The 23,239-nt window shown below is 29.7% G+C and overlaps 6 protein-coding genes across 10 annotated transcripts; 3 read left to right on the top strand and 3 right to left on the bottom strand.

The window, feature by feature from the left end:
* Nucleotides 1-347: 347 nt before the first annotated feature.
* Nucleotides 348-4,494, bottom strand: LOC106651425. Of its 2 annotated transcripts, none has more exons than XM_014369914.2 (10): nt 4,030-4,494; nt 3,446-3,521; nt 3,096-3,188; nt 2,902-3,009; nt 2,670-2,822; nt 2,486-2,599; nt 2,251-2,385; nt 1,803-2,170; nt 1,331-1,736; nt 348-1,254 (listed from the first exon to the last, which is right to left on the bottom strand). In XM_014369914.2, the coding sequence occupies exons 2-10, from the start codon at nt 3,468-3,470 to the stop codon at nt 971-973; spliced, it is 1,686 nt and encodes a 561-aa protein (XP_014225400.1). In that variant the 5' UTR covers nt 3,471-3,521; nt 4,030-4,494; the 3' UTR covers nt 348-970. The 2 variants fall into 2 exon arrangements, with proteins under 2 accessions (XP_014225400.1, XP_014225399.1); XM_014369913.2 differs by having other exon boundaries at nt 2,902-3,024; nt 4,030-4,469.
* Nucleotides 4,495-7,355: 2,861 nt separating this feature from the next.
* LOC106651422 (RE1-silencing transcription factor A-like) lies at nt 7,356-14,507 on the bottom strand. 3 transcript variants are annotated; one of them, XM_023462190.1, is made up of 16 exons: nt 14,415-14,507; nt 14,138-14,308; nt 13,921-14,052; nt 13,769-13,828; nt 13,573-13,701; nt 13,449-13,487; nt 13,305-13,370; nt 12,924-13,124; nt 12,309-12,671; nt 12,048-12,245; nt 11,899-11,976; nt 11,529-11,834; nt 10,189-10,545; nt 8,391-8,927; nt 7,988-8,320; nt 7,356-7,908 (listed from the first exon to the last, which is right to left on the bottom strand). In XM_023462190.1, the coding sequence occupies exons 3-16, from the start codon at nt 13,952-13,954 to the stop codon at nt 7,580-7,582; spliced, it is 3,030 nt and encodes a 1,009-aa protein (XP_023317958.1). In that variant the 5' UTR covers nt 13,955-14,052; nt 14,138-14,308; nt 14,415-14,507; the 3' UTR covers nt 7,356-7,579. The 3 variants fall into 3 exon arrangements, with proteins under 3 accessions (XP_023317958.1, XP_014225391.1, XP_023317959.1); XM_014369905.2 differs by having other exon boundaries at nt 13,921-14,012; nt 14,097-14,308; XM_023462191.1 differs by lacking the exon at nt 10,189-10,545 and having other exon boundaries at nt 13,921-14,308.
* Nucleotides 14,508-15,110: 603 nt separating this feature from the next.
* Nucleotides 15,111-17,898, top strand: LOC106651424 (centromere protein I-like). Of its 2 annotated transcripts, none has more exons than XM_014369911.2 (2): nt 15,111-15,358; nt 15,442-17,898. In XM_014369911.2, exon 2 carries the CDS (start codon nt 15,569-15,571, stop codon nt 17,522-17,524), a length of 1,956 nt encoding a protein of 651 aa, XP_014225397.1. In that variant the 5' UTR covers nt 15,111-15,358; nt 15,442-15,568; the 3' UTR covers nt 17,525-17,898. The 2 variants fall into 2 exon arrangements, with proteins under 2 accessions (XP_014225397.1, XP_014225398.1); XM_014369912.2 differs by having other exon boundaries at nt 15,445-17,898.
* A 206-nt stretch (nt 17,899-18,104) lies between these two features.
* Nucleotides 18,105-19,189, top strand: LOC106651433 (ATP synthase subunit s, mitochondrial). The gene is made up of 4 exons (XM_014369925.2): nt 18,105-18,397; nt 18,473-18,678; nt 18,741-18,903; nt 18,982-19,189. Exons 1-4 carry the CDS (start codon nt 18,291-18,293, stop codon nt 19,088-19,090), a joined length of 585 nt encoding a protein of 194 aa, XP_014225411.1. The 5' UTR covers nt 18,105-18,290; the 3' UTR covers nt 19,091-19,189.
* A 577-nt stretch (nt 19,190-19,766) lies between these two features.
* LOC106651435 (deoxyuridine 5'-triphosphate nucleotidohydrolase) lies at nt 19,767-20,587 on the top strand. The gene is made up of 3 exons (XM_014369928.1): nt 19,767-20,007; nt 20,091-20,252; nt 20,333-20,587. Exons 1-3 carry the CDS (start codon nt 19,904-19,906, stop codon nt 20,508-20,510), a joined length of 444 nt encoding a protein of 147 aa, XP_014225414.1. The 5' UTR covers nt 19,767-19,903; the 3' UTR covers nt 20,511-20,587.
* A 67-nt stretch (nt 20,588-20,654) lies between these two features.
* LOC106651432 (isochorismatase domain-containing protein 2-like) lies at nt 20,655-21,708 on the bottom strand. Its single transcript, XM_014369924.2, has 4 exons — nt 21,356-21,708; nt 21,140-21,283; nt 20,888-21,073; nt 20,655-20,814 (listed from the first exon to the last, which is right to left on the bottom strand). Exons 1-4 carry the CDS (start codon nt 21,482-21,484, stop codon nt 20,662-20,664), a joined length of 612 nt encoding a protein of 203 aa, XP_014225410.1. The 5' UTR covers nt 21,485-21,708; the 3' UTR covers nt 20,655-20,661.
* Nucleotides 21,709-23,239: the final 1,531 nt, after the last annotated feature.

Genomic DNA, 23,239 nt, shown 5'->3' on the forward strand with positions numbered 1-23,239 from the left:
CGATAATTTGACTCATCGCTTCATGATACGCAGTCCTTTTCAGCTCTCTATCGATGCCTCCCCCACTCTCCCTGATTGGTCATTAGAGTTAGAAGCAATGAATATCATATATACCATACTATAGTTTGTCAGAATTTACTTTTCGGTCTCAGTGTTTGCAACGTAATATTTCATTTTTTCTTTTAATAGTTATTTCAAGAAACTTTCGTTATTAATTTAAAATTATATGAAAGTTATAAAGATAGTATTTATAAAGAAGAAAGAACAATTTATCGATCATTTATTAAATTCACAAAATCCTCAGGTAACAAAATTCTGATTCAAACAATTGAATAAAAATCATACAATTAAATCCACATCATTTATTTATTTAATATATATAAATAATTTGAACCTTGCACAAGTCAGTACATTACTCTCTAGCTAATTAAAGTCATATTTAAAATTGCACGACTCTTAAACATTTTTCATTAGAAATACTTTATTTAAATCATTTAATTTAATAAAGATGGCAATTGCAGAGAAAAACACATAAACTTGGTCTTAAAATGTCTCATTTTTTGCTTTAACTTGGCATACCTTACTTTTCATACTCCAAACATGAAATTAAATTTTTCGTTTGGAATATAGAAAAGGTTTATCACATTTAATTGCCAAAAAGTTAAACTGATTTTCCTGACATACTTTTTAGTATATTTATATAATATCAGGTAACAGACTTTTAATTATATAGACTGTATCAAAGTAATAAATCTATTTGTGAATATAAAAAGTATTTAAATATAGTTAATAACAATAATTAATCAGTTCATAAACAGTTTTAAGTTTATAATACTGCAATTTACATAAATCATACCTGTATTAATAATCAACACTCGTATTTTTTGCGATTTATGTACATAAGATATACAAATTTTGGATTATTTACAACATTTTAAATTCTTCGTTAAAAATTAAAATTGGTCGTATATTATCTATCGACTTTAATAAATACCAGTAAAGCTGGCCTTACTGGGGTATCATCAGGTATATACTGTACTTTTCCAATAATGTCGTCGAATCGACTCCATTTTTGCTCAACATCTCTATAAACTACAGCAGTATAATGCTTTTGTTTTACGTCCATATCAACAAAACCTAATAATTTAAGGCATTGAATATCATTCTTTGGGATATCTAATTCAGTGGCAAGTTTCTTTATTTGTACTTTCCTCTTGTGTGTATTGATAGGAATATCTAGCATAACTATATTACCTGAAAAAGTTTATTTGAGTTAAGTCAAATTGTTCGAAAATAATGAGTAATAAGAAGACATATAAACATGATTTACCAATATTAAGTATTGTTTCTTCAATTCCACTGCAACCCTTTCTTGTACACATGGTGTGCTGACAAATATTAACAAAATCATCAATAACGTATTTACCTTGAGGAGCCATCAAATTGGATACTTCAATTGGATATACAGTGAATTTTTTTATTCTAGGTGGACAACCAAATTGACATTTTGAAATCTCTGTAAAGCTAGGAACACATTCAAATAATTTTTTAGTCATAGACCCAATGTTACATAAACAATCCAATAGCTTTTCATTTTCAGCTTCAGGGTTATCCTGCATTTCAAAATGCTTTTTCAAAATTTGTGCTCTCATATTATACATGTAGCTATTAACTCCTTTTTTCATAATATATTGAATAACTTTAAATACATCTGTCTTTTCAGCAAGGCTATCGACCTAGAACAACCAAATAATTAGTCATTTGCAATTTTTAATAATAAATATTTAAGTTTTTCAACTCACTTGCACAAGGATGGGCTCATAATCGTAAGATGCTGTTAGTAATATTTGCAATAAACTATCAAAAGCACATGTGTTTGAAACAAATGCAGTTTCCTCGTCAATTTTAACAGAGCTTAAGGTAGTAGAATTTCCATTTTTTACTACAGGAATTTTCACAATCGATGAAGCAAGACTCGTTATTTCATCTGCTTGGTTGAGATTTTGGATGATTTGATTGGCAGCTCGTGCTTTTCCTCGAGTTAATCTTTCTTCTACCACAGGATAATCACTTGATGTTTTTTTCTTTTTTTTGGAACATAATGAATCAATTCCAGTACCATTATTATGATCAATGGATTTTTTAGAACTAAGAAGTTCTGTGGGTATGTCTGTTATCAAAAAAGTGAAATAAAATAAAATGTTAGATATTTATCATTTGAAATTGAACTAAGAGATTTATCAAAAATACCGCTTATCCCTGAATTGTGGTTTGCACAAATTTTTTTGTGAGGTATGACTCCTTCGTGTCCATCAATTTCATCATTTTCTCCACTAATCGGCTTACGCTTGAGTTGAGGTGGATCAGGTGGTTCAATTTCATAAACTAAAATAAGTTCAGTTCATATAAAATTTCAAATCTATTTTATTAGTATAATTTAATAATATTAAAGTATATAAATTATACGAAATTATTTTCAAAATACCTTCAGGAAACTCTTCTTCATCGGTTAGTTCTTGATGTGGTGAACTAACTATATCATCAGCACCAAGTTTTGATTGGAAAATTTCAAACTCATCAACGTTATGATTGTTTTCAACTAAAGAAGAAAACATTGTGAAAATGAAAATGCCAGGAGTCAATTATCATTAATGGTCAAAAATACAGACGTGAACTATGATGAATTATTTCTCTTTGATGATTGATTGCTATTGAACATATATTTTTTGTTTTGACTGGACTGAAGCTAACGATATCGACGTCAGATGAAATATTTCTTATTCTAATTTTTTCTCCTATGTTGTAAAAAATGGTTTTGCAATCTGAAAAAGAAAAAAACAATTAATTCAATATTTATTGAAATACTTGTTTTAATAGATCTCGATAATTTTACACCCTCACCATCGCTGCTGTCAGAAGTGTCTGACTTTAGTGGATCACGCTCTTCGAGATTAATCTGTGAAACCCCACCTGGTATAATATCATCACTAGGATCAATATGAATGATATCTATAACAATTGTTTCTGAAATATAATTTCAAAAAAATTTGAAATTCAGAATTCAAGTTTATAAGGTAAAAAGTACACATTCATACCACTGTGAGATGTATCTGATTTCTGAGAATCTGTTGAAACTTCTACACAATTTTCAGCTTCACAATTTAATTGCAAGGGATCAATTTTATTCCCTAGAATAAAAATAGTGGTTTAAATTTTTCGAAAGTGTTATTTTTATAGGTGTGCTATTATGACAGGTACTAATTTTGATAAGAAGGTTAACAAAAATTATTTGATGCTCATTTTTGATTATTTATACAAATAAATTTACAAGTTTGTTAATAAGTATAAATTATTTCCGGAATTTTGTTACATAAAGGCAACACAAAAAATTACTCTACATCATGCAGTTATTTTTGAAATTGAGTTATTTTTAAATAGATTATACCTGTTTCTGCCATGGTGTCCATCATTTGGTAGATGATAAATATTTTCTTCTTCCATAAATGACATACTCGAATCTCCTGGTACAAACGATAAAAATATTCATAAATAGAAATAAAAATTGATAGAGTGAAAAATCAATGAATTTTCCTTTTATACATATAACTCGACCTAAATACCGCTCATGCAACATCAAAATTCACGTTATTAGTTCGCTATTGCAACAATGAAAAAAAACTTGCAGACCTAAATATTTTCTGGATTAATCTACATAATTTGTATAAAAGTTTGTATGTATATCAATCTTAAATGTAGTTGTGTACCGCTTTAGTCTTCACAAATCAGAATTATAAAGTTGTATTTAGCTGCCTGTGCATGTATGGACACAAGTTTGTCTGTGAACTTTTATTTACACATTGCTAAAGAGTCCCGCCAAACTATCAATTCAACGGATACATGTTTTTTAATTTATTGAAAGCCATATGAATGCCCGGAAGTAAATGCCAAAATTATGCAAGACTAACTTATATGCGAAAAATAACTGTAGATGTATGACCGATCATATTGCAAAAAAGTATAATTGCTAACCTCACACGCGCTTGAAGTATTCAGATCCTTCGCCTAGTGATGATACCGCTGTTACAACTGTACTGAGACCTTTTACTCGAATCAAACATCCGAATGCATTTTCGAGACGAAGGTGAAATACTCATTATCGGTTTGCTCGACGAAATTTTTATCGTACACACACGAAGTATACTGATGCACACTGATACACACTGATACACAAAGTCTAATTTAGCGCGAACAAAAAATTTCTCTGAACCAACGTGATATTGCTCCGTGACGATATTTGACCATAGCATTGATGAAAAGAGAGAAAGACTACACTATATTTGCTGCAGGCTTATCTTCTATCGGAAGTACCAACTACCAACAAAGCTTACATACTTTAGCGCTGCACTGCGGCGTAATGTTGTACAATATGAGCGTTAGTTTAATGCTGTATGTATCATGTATATGATCAGAAATTCAGTTTGCAAATGAAAAGTTAATGCAAATACTTTACTGTTTGTAATTGTTTACATTGTAAATATTCGAAAATGTTATTATAGAGAATGAATGTATTATCACATAAATTCACTGTACAGTGAATATGATTATGTGTAAAATATATTACGTTATTATATATAAACCTCTACTCTATATTGCAGTCCGTCAGATCATGGATGCCATGTTGCATACGAAGAGTCATAAGAGTAGTGATTTTTGCCATTGTATATACCTATCTACAACCCGTGGCTCCATAAATTACTCTTGACAAACAATATAGCGGATGACTGATTAACTACTACTTATATCTAGGAGTTTTATCGGTCTTTTTATTTTATTTTCATTTACAGCATTTTTGTATCATACACAATTATAAATTTAATCATTCAATATTTTCTTCATGACTATTATTAGCAAAACCTTGAGAATGAAAACTTCATTAAAACTATTTTTCGACCATCAAATTATTTTATGGATAGCATCAAGATTTTTCTATAAACTTATAAACTATCCAAGAGTATAAACATACTTTTAAATTATAGCCAATTTTCGTTTGGTAGCGTTCACCTATGAAGATGTAGTAAAATTCACCAATAAAGTGATGTAACATTTTATCAAAATATTATTTTCTGATTTTTAAAAAATGATATTTTTATTAACTTTAGACTCTCTGAAAGACGTAAATATATTGGCCCTGGAGCAGAACAAATATTTTTCAGTAAGAAACAAGACCCTGGGTGTTTAGCAAATTTATAAACAGCGACCCCGAAAACCCTAGGTTACACATTTTCAGTTCGTTTTAGAAACATGAAAAAATTGGCTCAGGCCCGAAGGGTGCGAGTATAGGATATTTGTGAACCTCTAAAATGAATTTTGTAACCATAATCTTAGACTCGTAAATAACGACCCAAGAAATCCTCGACACACTAATTCATCAAATTTTTCGGTTATCATAAAAAGTATAATACTGTGAAAAGTTTTCTCTACTGTATCCAATGCAGAAATATCGACTAGACCTTTTGTTATGTTCTACCACCTATGAAATCATAATTTAATACCCAATACTTTCTTGCATAAATTAAAAAATATTTTACTTTTTTCAAAAACGATGGAAAAGTTGCATGTAATATCGAATTTTATCAGAATTCATTTAGAGAAAATTCCGCGATTGGAACTTTAATCGTCGAAGAATCGAGCAGAAGGTGATGTATTAGTGGCGTTGTGTTCAGTGTATCGCTCGTAATGTACTATAAAATAATAATAATGTCCACAAGTTTCATAAAGTCTCATTACGGCGTATTTACAGTAAAAACGCATGGGCGTAGTGGCAAGAATTATTCGACTCTTGGCGCAAACCCGAACAAATTCTCGACGAATTTACTCAAATTTTTTAATTTCAACGTACACATTAACCGCACATATTCGCGGACAACGTAATCGTTTTGATGCAAGGTAAATATGCCATCGAGAGCGGCTCAACAACTTAGTTGAAAAGATTAAGGCGATGCCGCAGCCAGGATTTTTTACTGATCGAGTCCTAAAAATGCATGCTTGCATAACAATATCACCTAAAGCGATGTTCAAAAGACGATTACTGTAAATAACTGCACCAGATTTCATTTTATTTCATTAAGTAGTTTTACCGGAAATAGGAACAAAATTTTATATTTAATCAAAACAGAATTAAAAATTTCAATACACGAAAAAAATAGACATGTGAGAAAAAACCGCTGCTACTACATTGGCAAAGAGCTTCCCCATTGAAGAATTATCGCTCCTACTTTTATTTATAAATTCTTATTATAATTATCAATCTTTTATTTTAGAGAAAAAAACGTTTTCATTTATACAATGTAACTCTTCCATTGATAAGGTTTTTGAGATTAAATTTCGCGTTTTTTCTATTTGTATAGTATAGACTTTTTGGTGGTGTTTCTAAAATCACTACTCATATAGTTCAACTACTTACAAAACTTCAACTTTGTGAAAATTAAAAAAAAATTAAAGAAATGAAAAAATAACATTTTTATTTTTATAACGATTTAATTAATCGATGGATCTTGACTTTTTTGGTCCTGAATTGAAGCTTAACTTCTCGTCTTTCGATATCGATAACATTGCATGAATCGAAATTAAACTTTTTCGGGCCTCACCCTCAACGAAATCGACAAAAAATGTAGTTTATTTCCATAAAATTCACCGTCCCATTATTGAGAAAACTCGTTTTACATACGTACACCCGCACAGATATACAGACACATTACATACAGACCTCAGCCCCAAATTCGATCTAGTTTATGAGACAAAACAATTGGCCAAAGTCAATTTTAGATGCATCACAACGCTTCCTGTATGAGGAAGCAAACATAATAACACGCGTTGGATACCGTCTGACGACCAAAACGAGACGACATTGCCTAATAGAGCATACGTCCCTTGGAAAATTCTTGGAATCCTGTAGGATTCCGCGAAACTCCAATAGGACTTCTATAGGACTCCTGAAGGAATTTCGCGGATCATACATGAAATTTTTTATGTACATACAAGACATTAATTTAAATTAACCCCCCCCCCCCCCCNCCCCCCCCCCCCCCCCCCAAATGAAAATTCATTCCACACAAGTAATGAATCGTGTTTGATCCCAGCAATTGCGACTGCTACGATTATTATCACACTTCATAGTAAAAATACCATGTTTTTCAAAGTAAAATTTTAACTCATAAATGCACAAAATATGTATAAAATATACTGCATTAAATAATAATTTTCAACACACATTTGTAACATAAAATGTATTTAATGTGATGCAGCCATCACAATTGTGATTAACAATCAGGTAACGCGAATATAATGTTAATTGATTGAGGATTCAATAATCATTTTAATATACAAATTGAAATAAATTGAAATATTACACAATAAAAAACAATTGATTTACAGACATGAATTGAAACAACTTAACTTCGATAAAACTTTGATTTACAAAAACTCTTTATATGTTTAGGAAGATAATTAATATTAAAATGACTTTTGCACGCTTTACACGGAACTCTTGGCTCATCATGAGCTACTTTTTCATGTCTTTTCATTGATGATTCGTCATTAGTCTTGAATGTACATTGGTTACATGAAAAAGCGTTTTTTTCGCACAAGTCTTCATGTGACCCGCCATTGATTTGTACGTTTCAAATTCTCTATCACACGTTGGGCAAGATTCATAGTAATCTTCGATTTTCAGCTCTTCCAAAAGTATGTGCTCGTGAGCGTTTTCGTATGATTCGAATTCTTTACGACAGTATTTGCAGAGAAACACAATTTCCGTATCACAATTTTTACATGGGCTGAAATTTCGCATAGAATTAGGTCGAATCAAATTACATTTAGGACATGACACAACAAGTTTATCCTTGATTACTGAAAATAATAATTATATGAATATGGTTAAAAATATAGTTACAAAATATAAAATATTGATAAGAAAGGAATAACATACTGTTTCGTATCTCTTCCATTGTCAATTCACTCTCCTCAACCACACCATTTATTCTGTCCAAAGATTTTTCCGCTATCAATTGGTCCCAGCGGCAAACATGATTTTGCAAAGGTTTATTATTTGGGTCGCTGTATCCACATAAGTTACAAATTTTTATACTCCGCGAACATGACTCAAATAAGTGTGATAAATATTCGGAGTGGTTTTTTAAAATTTTTTCGCATATGTTACATTGGAAGTGGAATTGTTTATTTTTACATTCTATGCATATTTTAATAAACGGAGCATTAGCAGCTTGACATTCTGAGCAATATTTGACAATTACTTTTATACCTACGATACATAGATTCCCAGTAAGAAAAAATAAGATCGTATATTTTACTAATATATAGTTTAATCTTACCTGTTTTTACTTCAGTTGGATCTACATTGGGATTTTTTGAATTTTTTGATAACTCTAATTCATTACTTCCGTTACAGTCAGATGTAATGATATTATTTATTTTATCATCTAGATCTAAATCTTTTTTACATTGCAATGGCTGAAGTAGATTTTCCAGGAGGTGTCTGCCACTTGTAACACATTTTTCAGTTATGACTTTTTCTGATACATTATTTGTCATTTTTAAATATTTGTCAACATTAAAAATTTCCGAATTTATGAACACTTTATCATGTACATCGTTGTTTGAAGATTCTTTTTTGATCGTAATATTTTTTTTAGATTGATTTTCATTTTCACTTTCAAAATGATCAATTACTGGTAAAATTATTTCTTCAATTGCAGTCAAATTGCTTGAAGAAACCTTATCATCGGTATTATGGGAATCAATGGTGTTGTATGAAAAAATTTCCGGTGGACTTTCTGATTTTTTAGGATTCTTTTTTACATTTTCTCTTTTACTATTTTTAGTGTTGTTTCCATCATCTGTTGATGTGCCTGAGCAAAAAAACAGTTGAAATGTAATTTTTGTATAAAAAAATTTTTAAATGTAATGCATTTTACTAAATCATTATAAAACTTTTATCTTGTAAATTAACCACGATGAAAAATGTATTGCGCAAAATAACATACATTTTCGAGAAGATACCTTTTTTGATCTGGTACTTTCTCACAAAGTACTTCAAGAATCAGATAAGTATATGATTTTTCTGCAAAACTTCCGGGTACAGGATGCAGGGCTTCAGTTGTGTGCAGTATTTTTCATCACTGCGTGCGAAAAGTGCTACTTTCTTGCTAACGATCTAAAAATCTACTTTTCGCACGTTGTGATAAAGAACGGTAACGCGAAGCGAGGTTAGCAATGCGAAAGACAGTACAATAAAATTGCGTATGATACTCGTGTCAAAAAGTGTTACTTATGCCACTTACATCGCAAATTAGTACTCTAATACATTATGACACGTGTTAGTAATTATGGATACAAATTCCATCGGTAGCACCTTTGGGCAGAGCGCAGTTTAGGGCCTGAACGCAGAGAGGGTCCTGATGGCTGGGTCGAAAAATATCAGAATGTGTACCTATGCCAACGAAAAGCGTGCTATAAATTTTTATATTTTAAAGTTTTTAAATTCCCCCGATTTTTCTATGGCGAATTTAAATTATAGCACTTATTAAATAGGTCTAATAGAAAAAAGGATTATTGAATTTCTATTCAAATTTAAAATAGTGATACAGCCCCATTCACTCCCGTTAAATTGTCGTTCTAGTTTTGCTATATTGCATAAAAATGATCTACTCAAGATTTTTTTAACATTTTATAATACTACTAGCACCCATCAGCGCTGTTCGCGCGCACCTAACCTATCCGTACTCTCCCTCGTTATCAGGAATTTAAGAGCTTGCCGTCAATCCCTCGCACACTATCTAAACAAATTCAATGACCAACCAAAGCACATTTATTTCGATGACATAATCAAACCACTTTTTTAAGCCTCACGAGCAGCTTTGTGACATATCACACAGGTGAATGCACAAGCCAGCAGCTTGTTCTACTTCATCTATCTTGTGCAGTCGCCTGTGTCACATTTCACAACGCTGCTCACAAGTCACAATTCACTGCGGTTGGCTTAGGTTAAAAATCAAAAACGCACAATATCGCCACCATATTATATCCACTGATCCATATTTTTTAAGAAAGGAACTTTATTTGCTCACATTAGAAGCTCGTACTAAAGATTCAACATTGTACATTACTTACTGGGAGTTTCTTTCATTCGTTTAACGAGTTCGTCGCACCGTTGAAGTTTGATCACAAGAGGCCTATTCATATTCAAAATCGGTTTCGAAATGCCTAAACAGTTTTCTTCGTGATGCTGAAGTTCACATAAACTTCTGAAAGAACTTGCTGAACACTTTTTACAGTTTTCATTGTTATAAACATGTAAACCTATGACAATATGTTGCCGCAGCCTTGAGTATTTGGAAAATTCCTGATTGCACAAGGCACATTGATAAACTAATTTCGCACGACACATTTTGCAGATGAAACAGTTTATTCGAGCTTTAGCATTTCGATAACATTTAGAGCATTTAGCTTTCAAATATTCTGATGAACCTGTAAATAGCGATAAATTTTGCATTTAAAACGGGCAAATACAAGTTTTAATAATATTTTGACCAATATTTGTAATGTTCACTTTAAATTATAACGAATTTTAAATATTAATTCAAACAAATTCCCGAGAATCACGATAGATCTTCATAACACATTTGAATATTGTTAAAATTCTACTTTTATTCAGATATTTAACTGTCGGTAAAAATTGTTATCATAATTGTTAGTTTTAAATTCATAACGTCCTTTGTTGACTTAGTTGAGAAAAGTCATGCACACGAACAGTACTCGCTACAATACTTATTTTTTACTCTGTTGGAAAATCTTTTCTTTTTATTGAAATAATATACTCCTGCCAGTAGCATAATGTATCATAATCCAAAATTTGAAGCTTGCAGAAAATAGTTAGTGAAAAAGTTTTATGCGAAAAAAAGTCATAAGATTTGACTGCTGACTTGGATTACCATTTAATTTAAGTCCAACTATGAAGCTAGCTTATTAAACTCAGTGATATTTTCGGAAGCTGTAATTGAAAATCTAGCTGTCAATTAAACTGAAATATCCACCCGGATTTACTCAGATCCAGATGGACTTTAACTGATATGTGTTTATTTTCATTTGGAACTCTGGTATCTTTCGTAATATGTAGTACTAGATATTTTTTATTTTGAAGACAATAATGTTTAAACCTTCTTAAATGATAAAATAATCAGATAGCAAACCCTTGTTTCTGAACAGTCTTTCATGTGCGCTATAACTTTTGTGAAAAATTATTGGCTACAATGTTTATCATGTGAATTTTTTATCAATTCAAATAGTAAGTAAATTATTAGATCATTAATCATTACCAAGGAAAGTACTTGAGGGCGTATTGTTTGGTAACATTAAGTTCGATTCGTGTTATATTTTTGGCTTGGTAAAATTGTGATGTATATTTTAATTACGTAGTACTTAAAATAGTAGATAATTTTTTAATTACTTACAAGGCAATTTACGTCGTTTTACTTTTCTTCTTGTATTGAACAAACGATACTGTTTTCTCTGTACCAAAGTTTTTACCACTACCATTCTATCACTTTTTGAATCATTTTTGTAATCTGTATTCATATCTTCCACAGGTATTCCAAGTATATGATCAGTGATATGCTTTTTAAAATCTTCTTCATTGTGTGTCTTGTAAGGACACAATGAACATGTATTTGGTTGGTTACACTTTCCTCTGTGAAGTATGAAATGTCTAACCCTTTCATATTTTTTATCACATTTCAAACATTTAAAATATCTTTTAACTGAAAAAAAGCTATTTTTAGAAATTTGCATTAAAAAAAAAAAAAAAAAATAGTCATAATATACTTTTTTTGACTGCTTCAGTAGTGCCAGTTGAAGATTGAGCGGCAGCTCTTGATGATCGTCTGTTTGAAATTTTCTCTTCTAATTATGTAATAATCAAAATTTATCATCATTCAAAGGCCATTAATAAAACTTATTAATTAAAACTGTACCTGAATTTTCGACATAAGTTGGAAAAAATCTCGTTTTGGCAGATGATTTTTTAGTTGAGTTATTTATAATTCTTTTATTTTTTCTGTGAGATAAATGCAAGTTTCTTCTTTTAAATTTCTTACGCCTCTCATTGAATGCATGCGATCTGAGAGGTTTGATAGTCTTTGGTACTAATAATGGTAATTTAGTCTCGCTCTCTGAGATAATAAAGCAAAAATTTAATAATAAATAAATTTAATGGTCACATATTGTAGGCTTACCAAGTTCTTCCTTTTCTGTAAAATTAGTTTCAATTATTGGTGTGGGAGAACATTCCTCAGATGTTGCATTACAGTTTACAGATTCTACAGGTATATCATCAATATCCATTTCAACATCAGAACCAGGTGCACTAACTGGTCCTTCTAACGAAGAGTCAAATGAAGTAAGATCATTCTCAATCACTGGCGCTGTTTGAATCAACAACTCCATTTCTCTGCGTGTAATAAAAGGACCATCGATTTCATTTACAAGATCATTCGGCAATGGTCTTTGTAAAATTTTATCTTGTGTTATTGTAGGTTCTTTTGAAAGTTTTAGGTCTTCTTGTAGTTTGTTAGCCATGTTCAAATAAAACCAATCATCTGTAAACAAATAAATGCAGAGTTTTAAAGAATATTCTTAATATATCTAAGAAAATATGTGAAAATTAAAAAAATATTTTTTATTGTTTGATGGATATGTAATATATAAATATTTGTACATATAAATTGAGTAAGCAGTCAGTTGTACAGAATGATATTTCGATTTTAAGAATTCAAAAACTTAATAAATATATATATTTCTTTCCCTTTATTTTTACTTTTAAGTAATCAAATAAAATTTCATGAAATTACCTGATTGAACAATTGGCGTTCCTTTGCTTTTTTCTGCTGCAGCACTTGAGTCAGTAATTTCCACATCTGGACAGTCACTCAAACTATTATCTTTGGCTTTATTCATGTTAATATTGTTTTCCAAAGTAAGTGACGTCGAAATTTCTGTCAATTTTTTTTTTTTCTTACGGGTTGTATGAATTTTTGTCAAAGATGATTCATCTGGGTAAAAATATTAGTAATTACAATCTTATAGATTGTGAGGCAACATTGAAAAGTAGTTCATGAAAACAGCAAAACATTTGATTCATAACTTGGTTCTCATGAATAATTATATTATTATTTAACATGAATACGTATTTAAAATAATTGATTATAATACTGAAAAATATTAGTTCCTACCTGAATTTTTGGAAACAAGCCTATTCTTCAAATAAGGATCTAAGTGCTTTCGGAATTCAGGGTTTTCTGTAATTTTATCAATTAATAATAATTAAATCATAAATTAATGAAATTTCTCATTCAATAATAAAATTATCAACACACCTAATAATGATGTAATAGGGATTTTAGTGCCATTAATAGCTGCAAAAGTATGTATTATGAATTAAAAATGCATGTTATTAAATTACAATTATAAAAATATTCAAGTGGATATAACAAAATTCACCTAAATATGCATCATTAGATTCTACATTATTTGTTTTCAATCCTGATGATTTGGTTGCTTTGAGTTTCTGACGCTTTCTTTTTTTTGAGGGAACTTTTTTAATTATGTTCTCTTGAATTATTTCTATGTCTAAAAATGATTTAATAAATTAGTTAATGTTCCAACTTTTTAGTTCAAATTTTCTTAACTATCTCACCAGAATCATAATCGGGGGTTGGAAGAGGAATTTCACTTGATGATGATACTGAATAATCATCTAAAAGTTAAATTTATTCATAATAATCTGTGTGAGTTACTTTACAATAATTGTCAATTTTCTAAGACGCCTTAATATAAAAAAAATATTACCTGAAACTTTGTTATTTTGAACAGGTGGAAACATTGTGTTTTTTTTTAAATTAACTATTTAGTTTTCTGTAAATAAAAGTATTGGCAGCCTCCTAAGTGAATTCAATTGTCTTATCAACACATTTTCTATCACTATGTTTAAAATTATTAGTAATTTTGAGAAAAAGTTAACTAACATCAAAATAAACAGTGCGCAGTTTTTATAATCGAAGTTTACCCAGAGACTTGTAAATTGAATATTTTATTTGACTTGCGTGAATCCTTTCTTAAAATACAGTAAATTTCTGATTGTCTATAACGGCGTTGATAAAAATATCCACATTTTAAAAATTGCACACATGAAATACAGAACAAAACATCGTTGAATAAAATTGACGTATCATCTAACCTATAATGAACAAGTAAAGTTATGTACAATTCACAAAAATAAAAAAAAAGTATTTATAAGTAATCTTTTGATGTGAAATGTTCATTTTCAAATTAATCATTCGTACATTCTCTATAATACATTTTCATGTAGGCATGTTAATGTGAAAAGTTCCATAAACCACTTAGATCACTAATATCACAACACTCTTCTTCTTCTTCTTTATATGGCCTTGGAGTGAGTGAGATTCACTACCGAACTGCCACTGTTCAGGCTTTTATACATAACATCCGACGGTTCTTAGTGGATGCACAACACTCGAATTTGTCAAAAATCTGTAAGTAGACATTACAATTCTTGTTTTGTAACCAATGACCAAAAGGAGGTGATTATAGGTTAAGGACAACTTGTTGGTAGTGACATTCTTCTTTTTTTTTTGGTTCTTGTATTTTTGAAAGAACTTTTAGAAAATTTGGCATGAATTATGGAGAGACTTTTTAGGCTTTTTTAAAGTAAAATTTTTTAAATCGTAAATCTAAGTTCAAATGTAAAAAAGTTAAATTCTTTTTAATCGAATTACTAAATTTAGGCAATCGACATCGTTTTGAATATCTGGGTTTTTAATTTTATTTAGCAAAATTCTTTATTATATTTATTTTTTTTATCGTAATTTTTAACATGTTCATTTGACAAATGCATTAAGTTGCTTTTTTATTGTAGTAACCTCTGCAAACATATGGCTCTGGCAGTTTCAATATTTTTCCCGCGTCTTTATATGAATAACACAGCCCAACTGACTTACTCCTAGCAGCCCAGGCCCTGGCACTCCGTTTTCTGTCGGAGTTTTACTAACCTGGCACTGTAAATGTTGTGTTTACGTTTGTCAGTTATACTATTTGTTCGAAGTATGTGCGGTTTACCAGCTACGTAGTTTTTTAAAATTGAAGGATATTCAAAATAATTAATATACGTTAATAAACTCGAAATTAATAATTCCGTCTAAATAATATGTGTGAAGTAGACGTAAAGTTTTTCCTATTTTGTTAGTTGTCAAAATTGTTTCTTAGAATGGTAAGAAATTATCAATGATACCCACTAAAAAACATTAGAACTGTGAATTTATTATTACTATATTATTCATTATATTATTTTAGTAGTAAAATGAAGAAAATCAAGCTGAAGTGAAATTCCTAATAAAACTAGCGCGACGTTCAAATGATGTCTAGTTAAAATCAACTTTTTTGTTTACTTGTGTGATCAGCATCAGCCGAAATTAAAATTATGGAGGAAAGCGTGCTATCAGATGCTTGCTCGCAATTTCTTCAAAAAATAAAAGAAAAAGGGAAAAAACATCCAGAATTTCGTGAAAACGTTGCTACAGTACAAGAAGCTGCATTATCCAAGGGTCTAGAAGACAGGGTTTTGAAAAAGGCAATTAGAACTTTAATAAACTCAGATTTAAAGGCTAATGATAGCATTGCTCTGATCAAATGTTTGATTCCTAGAGATAAAATAAGCGATGAAGAAGTCAAAGCTTTAATTATATGGTTTTTATCTATACCTTCTTCGGTAACTACTCTAAATACACTTGTTCAATGGTTTATTGGTTGTTGGGAGTATCAATTAATCAATAGAGACGCTATGTACATTTTTTATGACTCTCTTTTTTATGTAATGCTTAAACAAGAAAGTTTAGAGTCTCGTCTAGCACAGCTTATATATTTAATGACTAAACCAGAAGATGTTACACGTAGGCAAGTGACAAGGTTACTAAGTTTATCAAAATACCATAGAAAACCCAAAAAACACATAATAGCTCTTCTTTCGTTATTTAAATCTTATAAACCTGAATATGTACCAGAAAAAATTGAGACCATAAATATACAAAGTACTTGGCGGCCGATTCCTGAAGTTTTAAGCTCAGGTTTTGCAGAAGCAAGAGATCGCATTATCACCCAAAAAGTTAAGGATGGCGAAGATTTTGGATGTGATTGGAGTAGATTTAATATTCCCAAAGCTAAAAAGAATCAAGAGCCTCTACTACCATCTGTTGGATATTTTAATATTGGTTCTAGTATTTTAAAAAATAAGAATGAAAAATTAATTTTTGATGTATCAAGTATGTCACAGATTGGAAAATATCATTCACTTTTAAAACTTCCATGTAATGCAACTTCTATGTTGACCAATTCCATTGGATACCATCTTTTAATATACACTGATTTGGAATACCAACAAAGGTTCATGCATAATTTATATTATACGTTATGGAAATCATTTATATTTGAAAATGGTAGATATTCTTGCGAAGAGATGGATAGTTTGTTAAATATGACATTAGATTTTTTTAATTACATGCAAAATGGAATTACAATTGTTGACTACTTTATCAATGAATATTTATGCTGTTACATTGATAATCATCAAATTCAAATTTTTAATTTAATGCAATGGAGTTCAGCTTCATCACCAGAACTTGAAGATTATGTTTTAAAGCATTTAAAATTAGTGTTTTACAGCTCTTCAGTGGATATTAAATGTAAGATCATAAGAACCGTTAAAAGACTTCTTTTGAATCTTTCTATTGTTCATGATGCTTCTTTTGAAAATACACCATTTCCCTTTTTGAGGCAAAGTAATACTAATCAACTAAAAGATAAAATAAAGGTTCTGGATAGTTTTTCTAAAAGTTTGATTATTTCTGGTTTGAATATACATTGCTTTGATTCTGCATTTGTTTCGGAGTCATTATCATTTTATGAACAGTATGGTGTAATACGAAATTTGAAACAAACCTATGTTGCCTTAGCTCCTCCTGCAGTTGTATATGGTAGTTTTGTAAATAGAAGTTGTGCTATTTTATCTAGAATATGTGCCTTATTATTAGAATATAGAAAATATTTCAAGGAACACAAAGATGCTAGAAACAGTATAAAATGGTTAATTATTTATGCTGAAGACTTAGTGAGCGCATTATGGTATGATAATTGTTTCAACAACCGAAATGCAGTAAATAGATATTTTTTACAGGAATTATCAGAAAAAGCTGTTAAAAGTACCCCTACATGTGATATCAATTGTTTGTTAAATATCTGTCATCACTATGCGGTACTACCTTATTTATTTACATTAAGCACAAGTGGTTTACAAATCAGAACCAAAAAAGATGCAAGCAGTGTTGCAGCACATTATTATATTCATATTCATCAATTAATATTTGCCTTACTAGGAAATTGAGTATTTTCGCACGATTCCAACAACTATGAGCTCACATGATAATTAACTATATTAAATTAACTTGAAATTAATAGAAAACATCCGTTAATTTTGAATATTTGTGCATAATAAATACAGTCATTAAACATATACACTTTTTATGTATAGCATTGCTTATTATTTTATATTTTCCAATTGTAATAAAAATTGTACATTTTTATATTTCATTAGTTGATCATTTTTCTATATATTTTGATAGTGTGACAAACGAAATTGCTTAAATTATAAGAGCGTATATCTTCAAATAACCTTTGGAACAAAGTATCAAATAATTGTTATACCATGTACATTTTTAATAAATAAAATTTTATTTTTATTGTAAAAATAATTTTTTTTGCCCCTTATTGATCGATGCCATGAAAATTGAAGAAGAAAAATTCCCAAAGCATAAGCTCAACTAAAATTAAAGAGGCTTTTACAATGAATATTCAAAGTATTTGTTACGGACAGTATAATGACGGCAATATGTTCGCTCAATGCCTTAATTCGTGAGTCTGGAGTCATGACGATGCTTGATATCCGTATATTATGTATAATACTTTTACAGTGCACAGATCTTTATATAGACTCGGATGTAAATATAAACGCTGCTTGTTTCGGCTTTTAATAAATTTATCGAAAATTTTCATTTGCGACATATGAGTATGCAATAAAGGTCAATTCCATATAATTAGAAAATTAATAAGTTAATTAAGTTATAAATACTTGAAAAAAAATTAAAAATTTTATGATGGTGATGAATAAACTATTATATGCAAAGAAACAAAATGTTTATTTTAGTAATCCAACCAACATTAGACATTTCTTTAGGTGGCTGACTCTAGTTTTCAATAGGTACTGATAATTAGAATTGCAAATTTTTGGTTATTATTATTGTTTAATATTATTATAGTGTTGCATTATTCATAGTATTGATCAAGGAAGAGTTGAGAAGTTAGGACCTGATAGAGTTTGTGCAGAATGGCTACTCAGAAATGGTGCATCTGTCAGATGGAAAGGTAGTGATGAGTTTTTAAGAGATTACAATTTATTACCAAAAGAGGATGTTAAGCAATATATAAGTGCAGTGGATGCTACAAGTTCTTCTATCCATCATTGTGGATTTAACCATTTTAGTAAATAATGTTATTCATACCATACTATTGCTTGACACTTGGTAATAATATTTAAATTTTAGATGGTTGTAAGTATATTGAAGAAATAAAATTGATAGATTGTATGTCTATAGAAAATGATGCAATGCTATCATTAGCGATTCTCAAAAATTCATTAAAATTGTTAGAAGTTGTGAATTGTAAAAATATAACAGATGAAGGACTACATCATCTAAGTAATTTGAAGTATGTATCTTAGAAATTTTGTTTGTACTTCAATGCTTTCTCCAAAATTATAAAGTAAACGCTTTCTTTTTATTCTAGGAACTTGACAAATTTGAAGCTAGGTGGTTTTCCCTACGTTAAAAATAAAGACGATGTCTTGAATCAATTAATATTATCTTTGCCACAATGTAAAATAATGTACACTTGAAATTTTATTAATGTATAAAAGTTAATTATTATAAAACATGTAGATGATGAAGTTTGTATAAAATCCACATCATTATGAACTTATACTATTTTTGGAGTTGTATGCGTAAAACAAAATGAAACTTGAGCAACTGGTTTCAAAACTGTGCTTACATAAAAAATATTATAAAATCAAAAATGACTGAAAAAATTAAATTATAAACTCTCTTGCAGAAAAAATGAATACTGCTGAATGACAATTGTTACTAGAATAGGAACAGTGTCACAAAAAAAATATATAAATTGTTTAGGTAGATTTTAATTAATACCTGCAAGAAACTTCTCACTGAAATAAATTGCATTGTATTTTCAAAAATTTCACATTTAATCCAATAATTCTTTGAGTATAAGTACTAAGCAATTGTTATTTTTTTATTGTTTCAAGGACAGTTGATGTAAAAACCTAACGCGAAATTTTACTAATGAAAGAGAAAAGTTCTACAAATAAAAATAATAAGACGTAAAATATATTTCATAAAATATTACCGATATCGTTTATGGAAACTTTTCAAAAGGGCCTTCTATAGTTACAGGATTCGAATCATAAAATTGTAATTTCGCGCGCTTTATGTGGGTAATATATTGCAAATCTTCGCGCAAATTTAGCGTTTTGCGCGCCCAATTTCCCGCCAGAACAGAAACATTCAATAGTCGATCATTGGTTTAGCAACAATAGAACCGAGAAACTGTCGTTGCTTTCAATAACGGCTACTATAGTATTCTGGTATTTTGATAGTTTATATAAGTCGACAACTAATAATTAAAGTCTATCATAATGCCGTCAAATGATAAATGCGTTTTAAGATTTGTTAAGATGACCGATAAAGCCTTTACACCAACTAAGGGCTCGGATAAATCCGCAGGTTATGATTTGAAAAGGTACGTACTACGTCTTGTTTTTGTAACTTCAAACATTTTTTTATTCACTAATTTACTTTTAAAATTACATTTTTTTTCATCAGTGCCTATGATCATATTGTGCCGGCTAGAGGTAAAGCTCTTATCAAGACAGATTTATTATTTGCCGTGCCAGAAGGTACTTATGGTCGTGTAGCACCTAGGTCCGGTCTGGCCTTGAAAAATTTCATCGATGTCGGTGCTGGTGTCGTCGACTCTGATTATAGGTACTTACATATATTGTTTAACTTTTTCAATTCATCAGTCGTAAAATATTATTTCCACTGAATCAATTAAATCATTACAGAGGTGAAGTTGGAGTGGTTTTGTTCAATCACAGCGACACAGATTTTATTGTTAAGCCCGGCGATCGTGTCGCTCAGTTCATATGTGAAAAAATTGCTTATCCAGAACTTGAGGAATGTGAATCCCTTGATAAAACAATTAGAGGCGCAGGAGGATTCGGTTCAACCGGAATGAACTAAAACTCTATTTATTATTTATGATATATTTTAACATTAATTTTTTATAAAATAAACTTGTTTTTGATGTTTTTTACAAATATCGTTTATTTTATTGTTATCATTAAATAAGACTTTTAACAATTACATTATAACATCTTAGAGCCTAGGTATTCTAGATTTTAGAAGAGGGTACTAAACCAGTGTAAACTGATGGTTCTAGCAATAATTTTTGCACCTTCTTAAAATCTGGGTGCATAGCATCCCCTAAGAGTTTAAATATAACATTCTCAGATGTAGCTATGTGACACCCAATTTGTTTCATTCGCTGTAAAAAAGTTTTTTTGAGTTTCAATTTTTTTTTTTAAACTTGTTGAAATCTGACAATGCTCTTATGTTACCTCCAATGCAAGTAATCTATCTTCTTGAGTTCGAGAAGAACAGCAATCTGCGACTGTATGTACTTCAAAACCATGATTTCTTAAATCAATTGCAGTATTCTCCACGCATACATGACATTCAATTCCAACTAAAATAATGGATTCTGGTGGTTTGGAATTGCACATTGTTGATACAACTTGCTTAACCTAAATTTAATACAGTGTATTAATTAATGGTAAATTAATTGATGTTATTTGAACAAAATATTGTACCTCAGGAGTATACATGCTGAATTGAGTTTTAGCAAAAGGACCTTGTGCAGCTGATATATCTAATGATTGCACAGTATGGCCTAAACCCTTTGGATGTTGTTCAGTAACCAACATTGGAACATTTAGTATTTTGCAAGCTTGAATCTAAAAATTAATAAATTTTCTTCAAAAATTAAAAAGAAAAAGGATTTAAAAAAATTGAATAATTATTATTACCAACTTAGATGAATTTTTTGTTATCTTATCAAATTCAAATATGATTTTAGAAAACTTCTCTTGCATATCACATATAAAAAGGGCAGTTTTGCCTTGCTTCAAAATTGCTTTCGCTGCATTGACAGCCATTTTTTTTCAAAATTCGACAACCGAGAAGTCAAAAATCAAAGTAATTTAAAATAAGTTATGAATTATTTTTTACTCTGGGAGACGTCAAATGCAACTGTGAACAGTGTGTTCGGTACACAAACAAAAATTTTGCGCATCAGCTGATTGTGAAACGTAGAGGCGGTACGAAGATTTAAAATCTTCCTCGATAACAACCGTTTATTGAATGCTTATTAAATGCGAACTTTTTCGTTTATCATATTCTTGTTATTGGAATTATATCAATCCATTTATTAAAATTAAAACTCTTGTTACGAAATTAAGAGCTTGTAGCTTATCTAAAATAACACTGCAGCGAATTTAAAACAAATTATTATTTATACCTCATTTGTACCGAGTAAAATTTTTCGTATAAAAAGTTGTTGAAATTTAAACTATGAATTTATTTTATTTCATTATTAGACCAAGCGTCTTTCTCTTTAAGCAGTTTTCGATCTTGCTGGATGTAGTTTTGTAGTTCCAAACTATTGAGAACTATTTGATTTTTTGACTAATTTATTATTACGAGCAGATATTGCCCATTGGAAAAAGCCCCAATATAGTCATTTAAATAATTGAAGCTACTTCAATTACTCTGTATTGATTATAGCTGAACTCGTTTGAACTTGTTTCAAATTCAAGACTTCAAAGTAGCGATATTTAATTATGAAAAACTCCTAAAATGTGAAATGGGTTGACTATTTTTACGAGTAAAAAGATTCTTTCTTTGATAAGGCTCTGGATTAATTCTCTACAATATAGATAAATAGATATTTTCCTGAGAAACTTCTGACGATCGAAAGTAGCTTCGGAATTTCTTAATTTACGTGTGTTCAGTTTATTTTTCGTTTATTAATTTCTCGACTTTGATAATTGTCTATTAGCAAACTTACTCAATTATAGCAACCTCAAAAATGTTTGTTAATTATGTCTTATCAAAAAAAATAATTTGAAATAAAAATTATCTTCTCGGAAACGGTTTGAGTTGGGCCAATGGAGACTTTTTTAAGAGATCAAAAATGTTCATAACAAATTTCACTGGTAATATGTTTGTCAATCGATTCCACCGAAGTTATATCCATTAATAAAAATCAAAAACCCCGTCTAGCAAATTTATTTTTAAAAATGTTGTTAGAATCTGAAAAACTTATGACGACACAAATTTCCCGTTTTTTATATTTAATTTTTTGTTTTCAAATTTGAATGATAAATATCAATTAACAAATACCCAGCTGCCAACTTGACATCTTAGAAGCATACAAACTGAAATTCAGAGGATATCATTTTGCATAATGAGAAACAAAAATTTGCTGGTAGAATAATTTTAGCTGGGTACTTTGAGCATTTTTAGACCAAGTGTGCCATAATGCAAAATAGCTAACATCGATTTATCCTCTTAATTTACAAAGTGATTTGGATCTTAAAAAGATTAAATATTAATATATCGCCCTTTTTAACAATATAAACAATTTCCGTATATTGCTATCGTACTATGCAATCTACTACTATTTGAGTCTGTATTGATAAAAAAAATAATTAATATCATTAAGATTCAAAGCACTCTGACTGGAAGCAAATTTTTTATTTCTATGTTCAAAATTAAAAATATTTCCATTATTTTAAAAGATGTAAACAACTTTGAAAGTAGCAAAAATTACAGTTTTTTGAGCGTTAAAAGATTCTTAATTTCTTTAATATGACCAGGACGAAAACATTTTTAGAGTAATAATATTCTCT

The sequence above is a fragment of the Trichogramma pretiosum genome, unplaced genomic scaffold (genome assembly GCF_000599845.2).
Source record: "Trichogramma pretiosum strain Unisexual culture from Peru unplaced genomic scaffold, Tpre_2.0 scaffold9, whole genome shotgun sequence".
NCBI classification, from domain to species: Eukaryota; Metazoa; Arthropoda; class Insecta; order Hymenoptera; family Trichogrammatidae; genus Trichogramma; species Trichogramma pretiosum.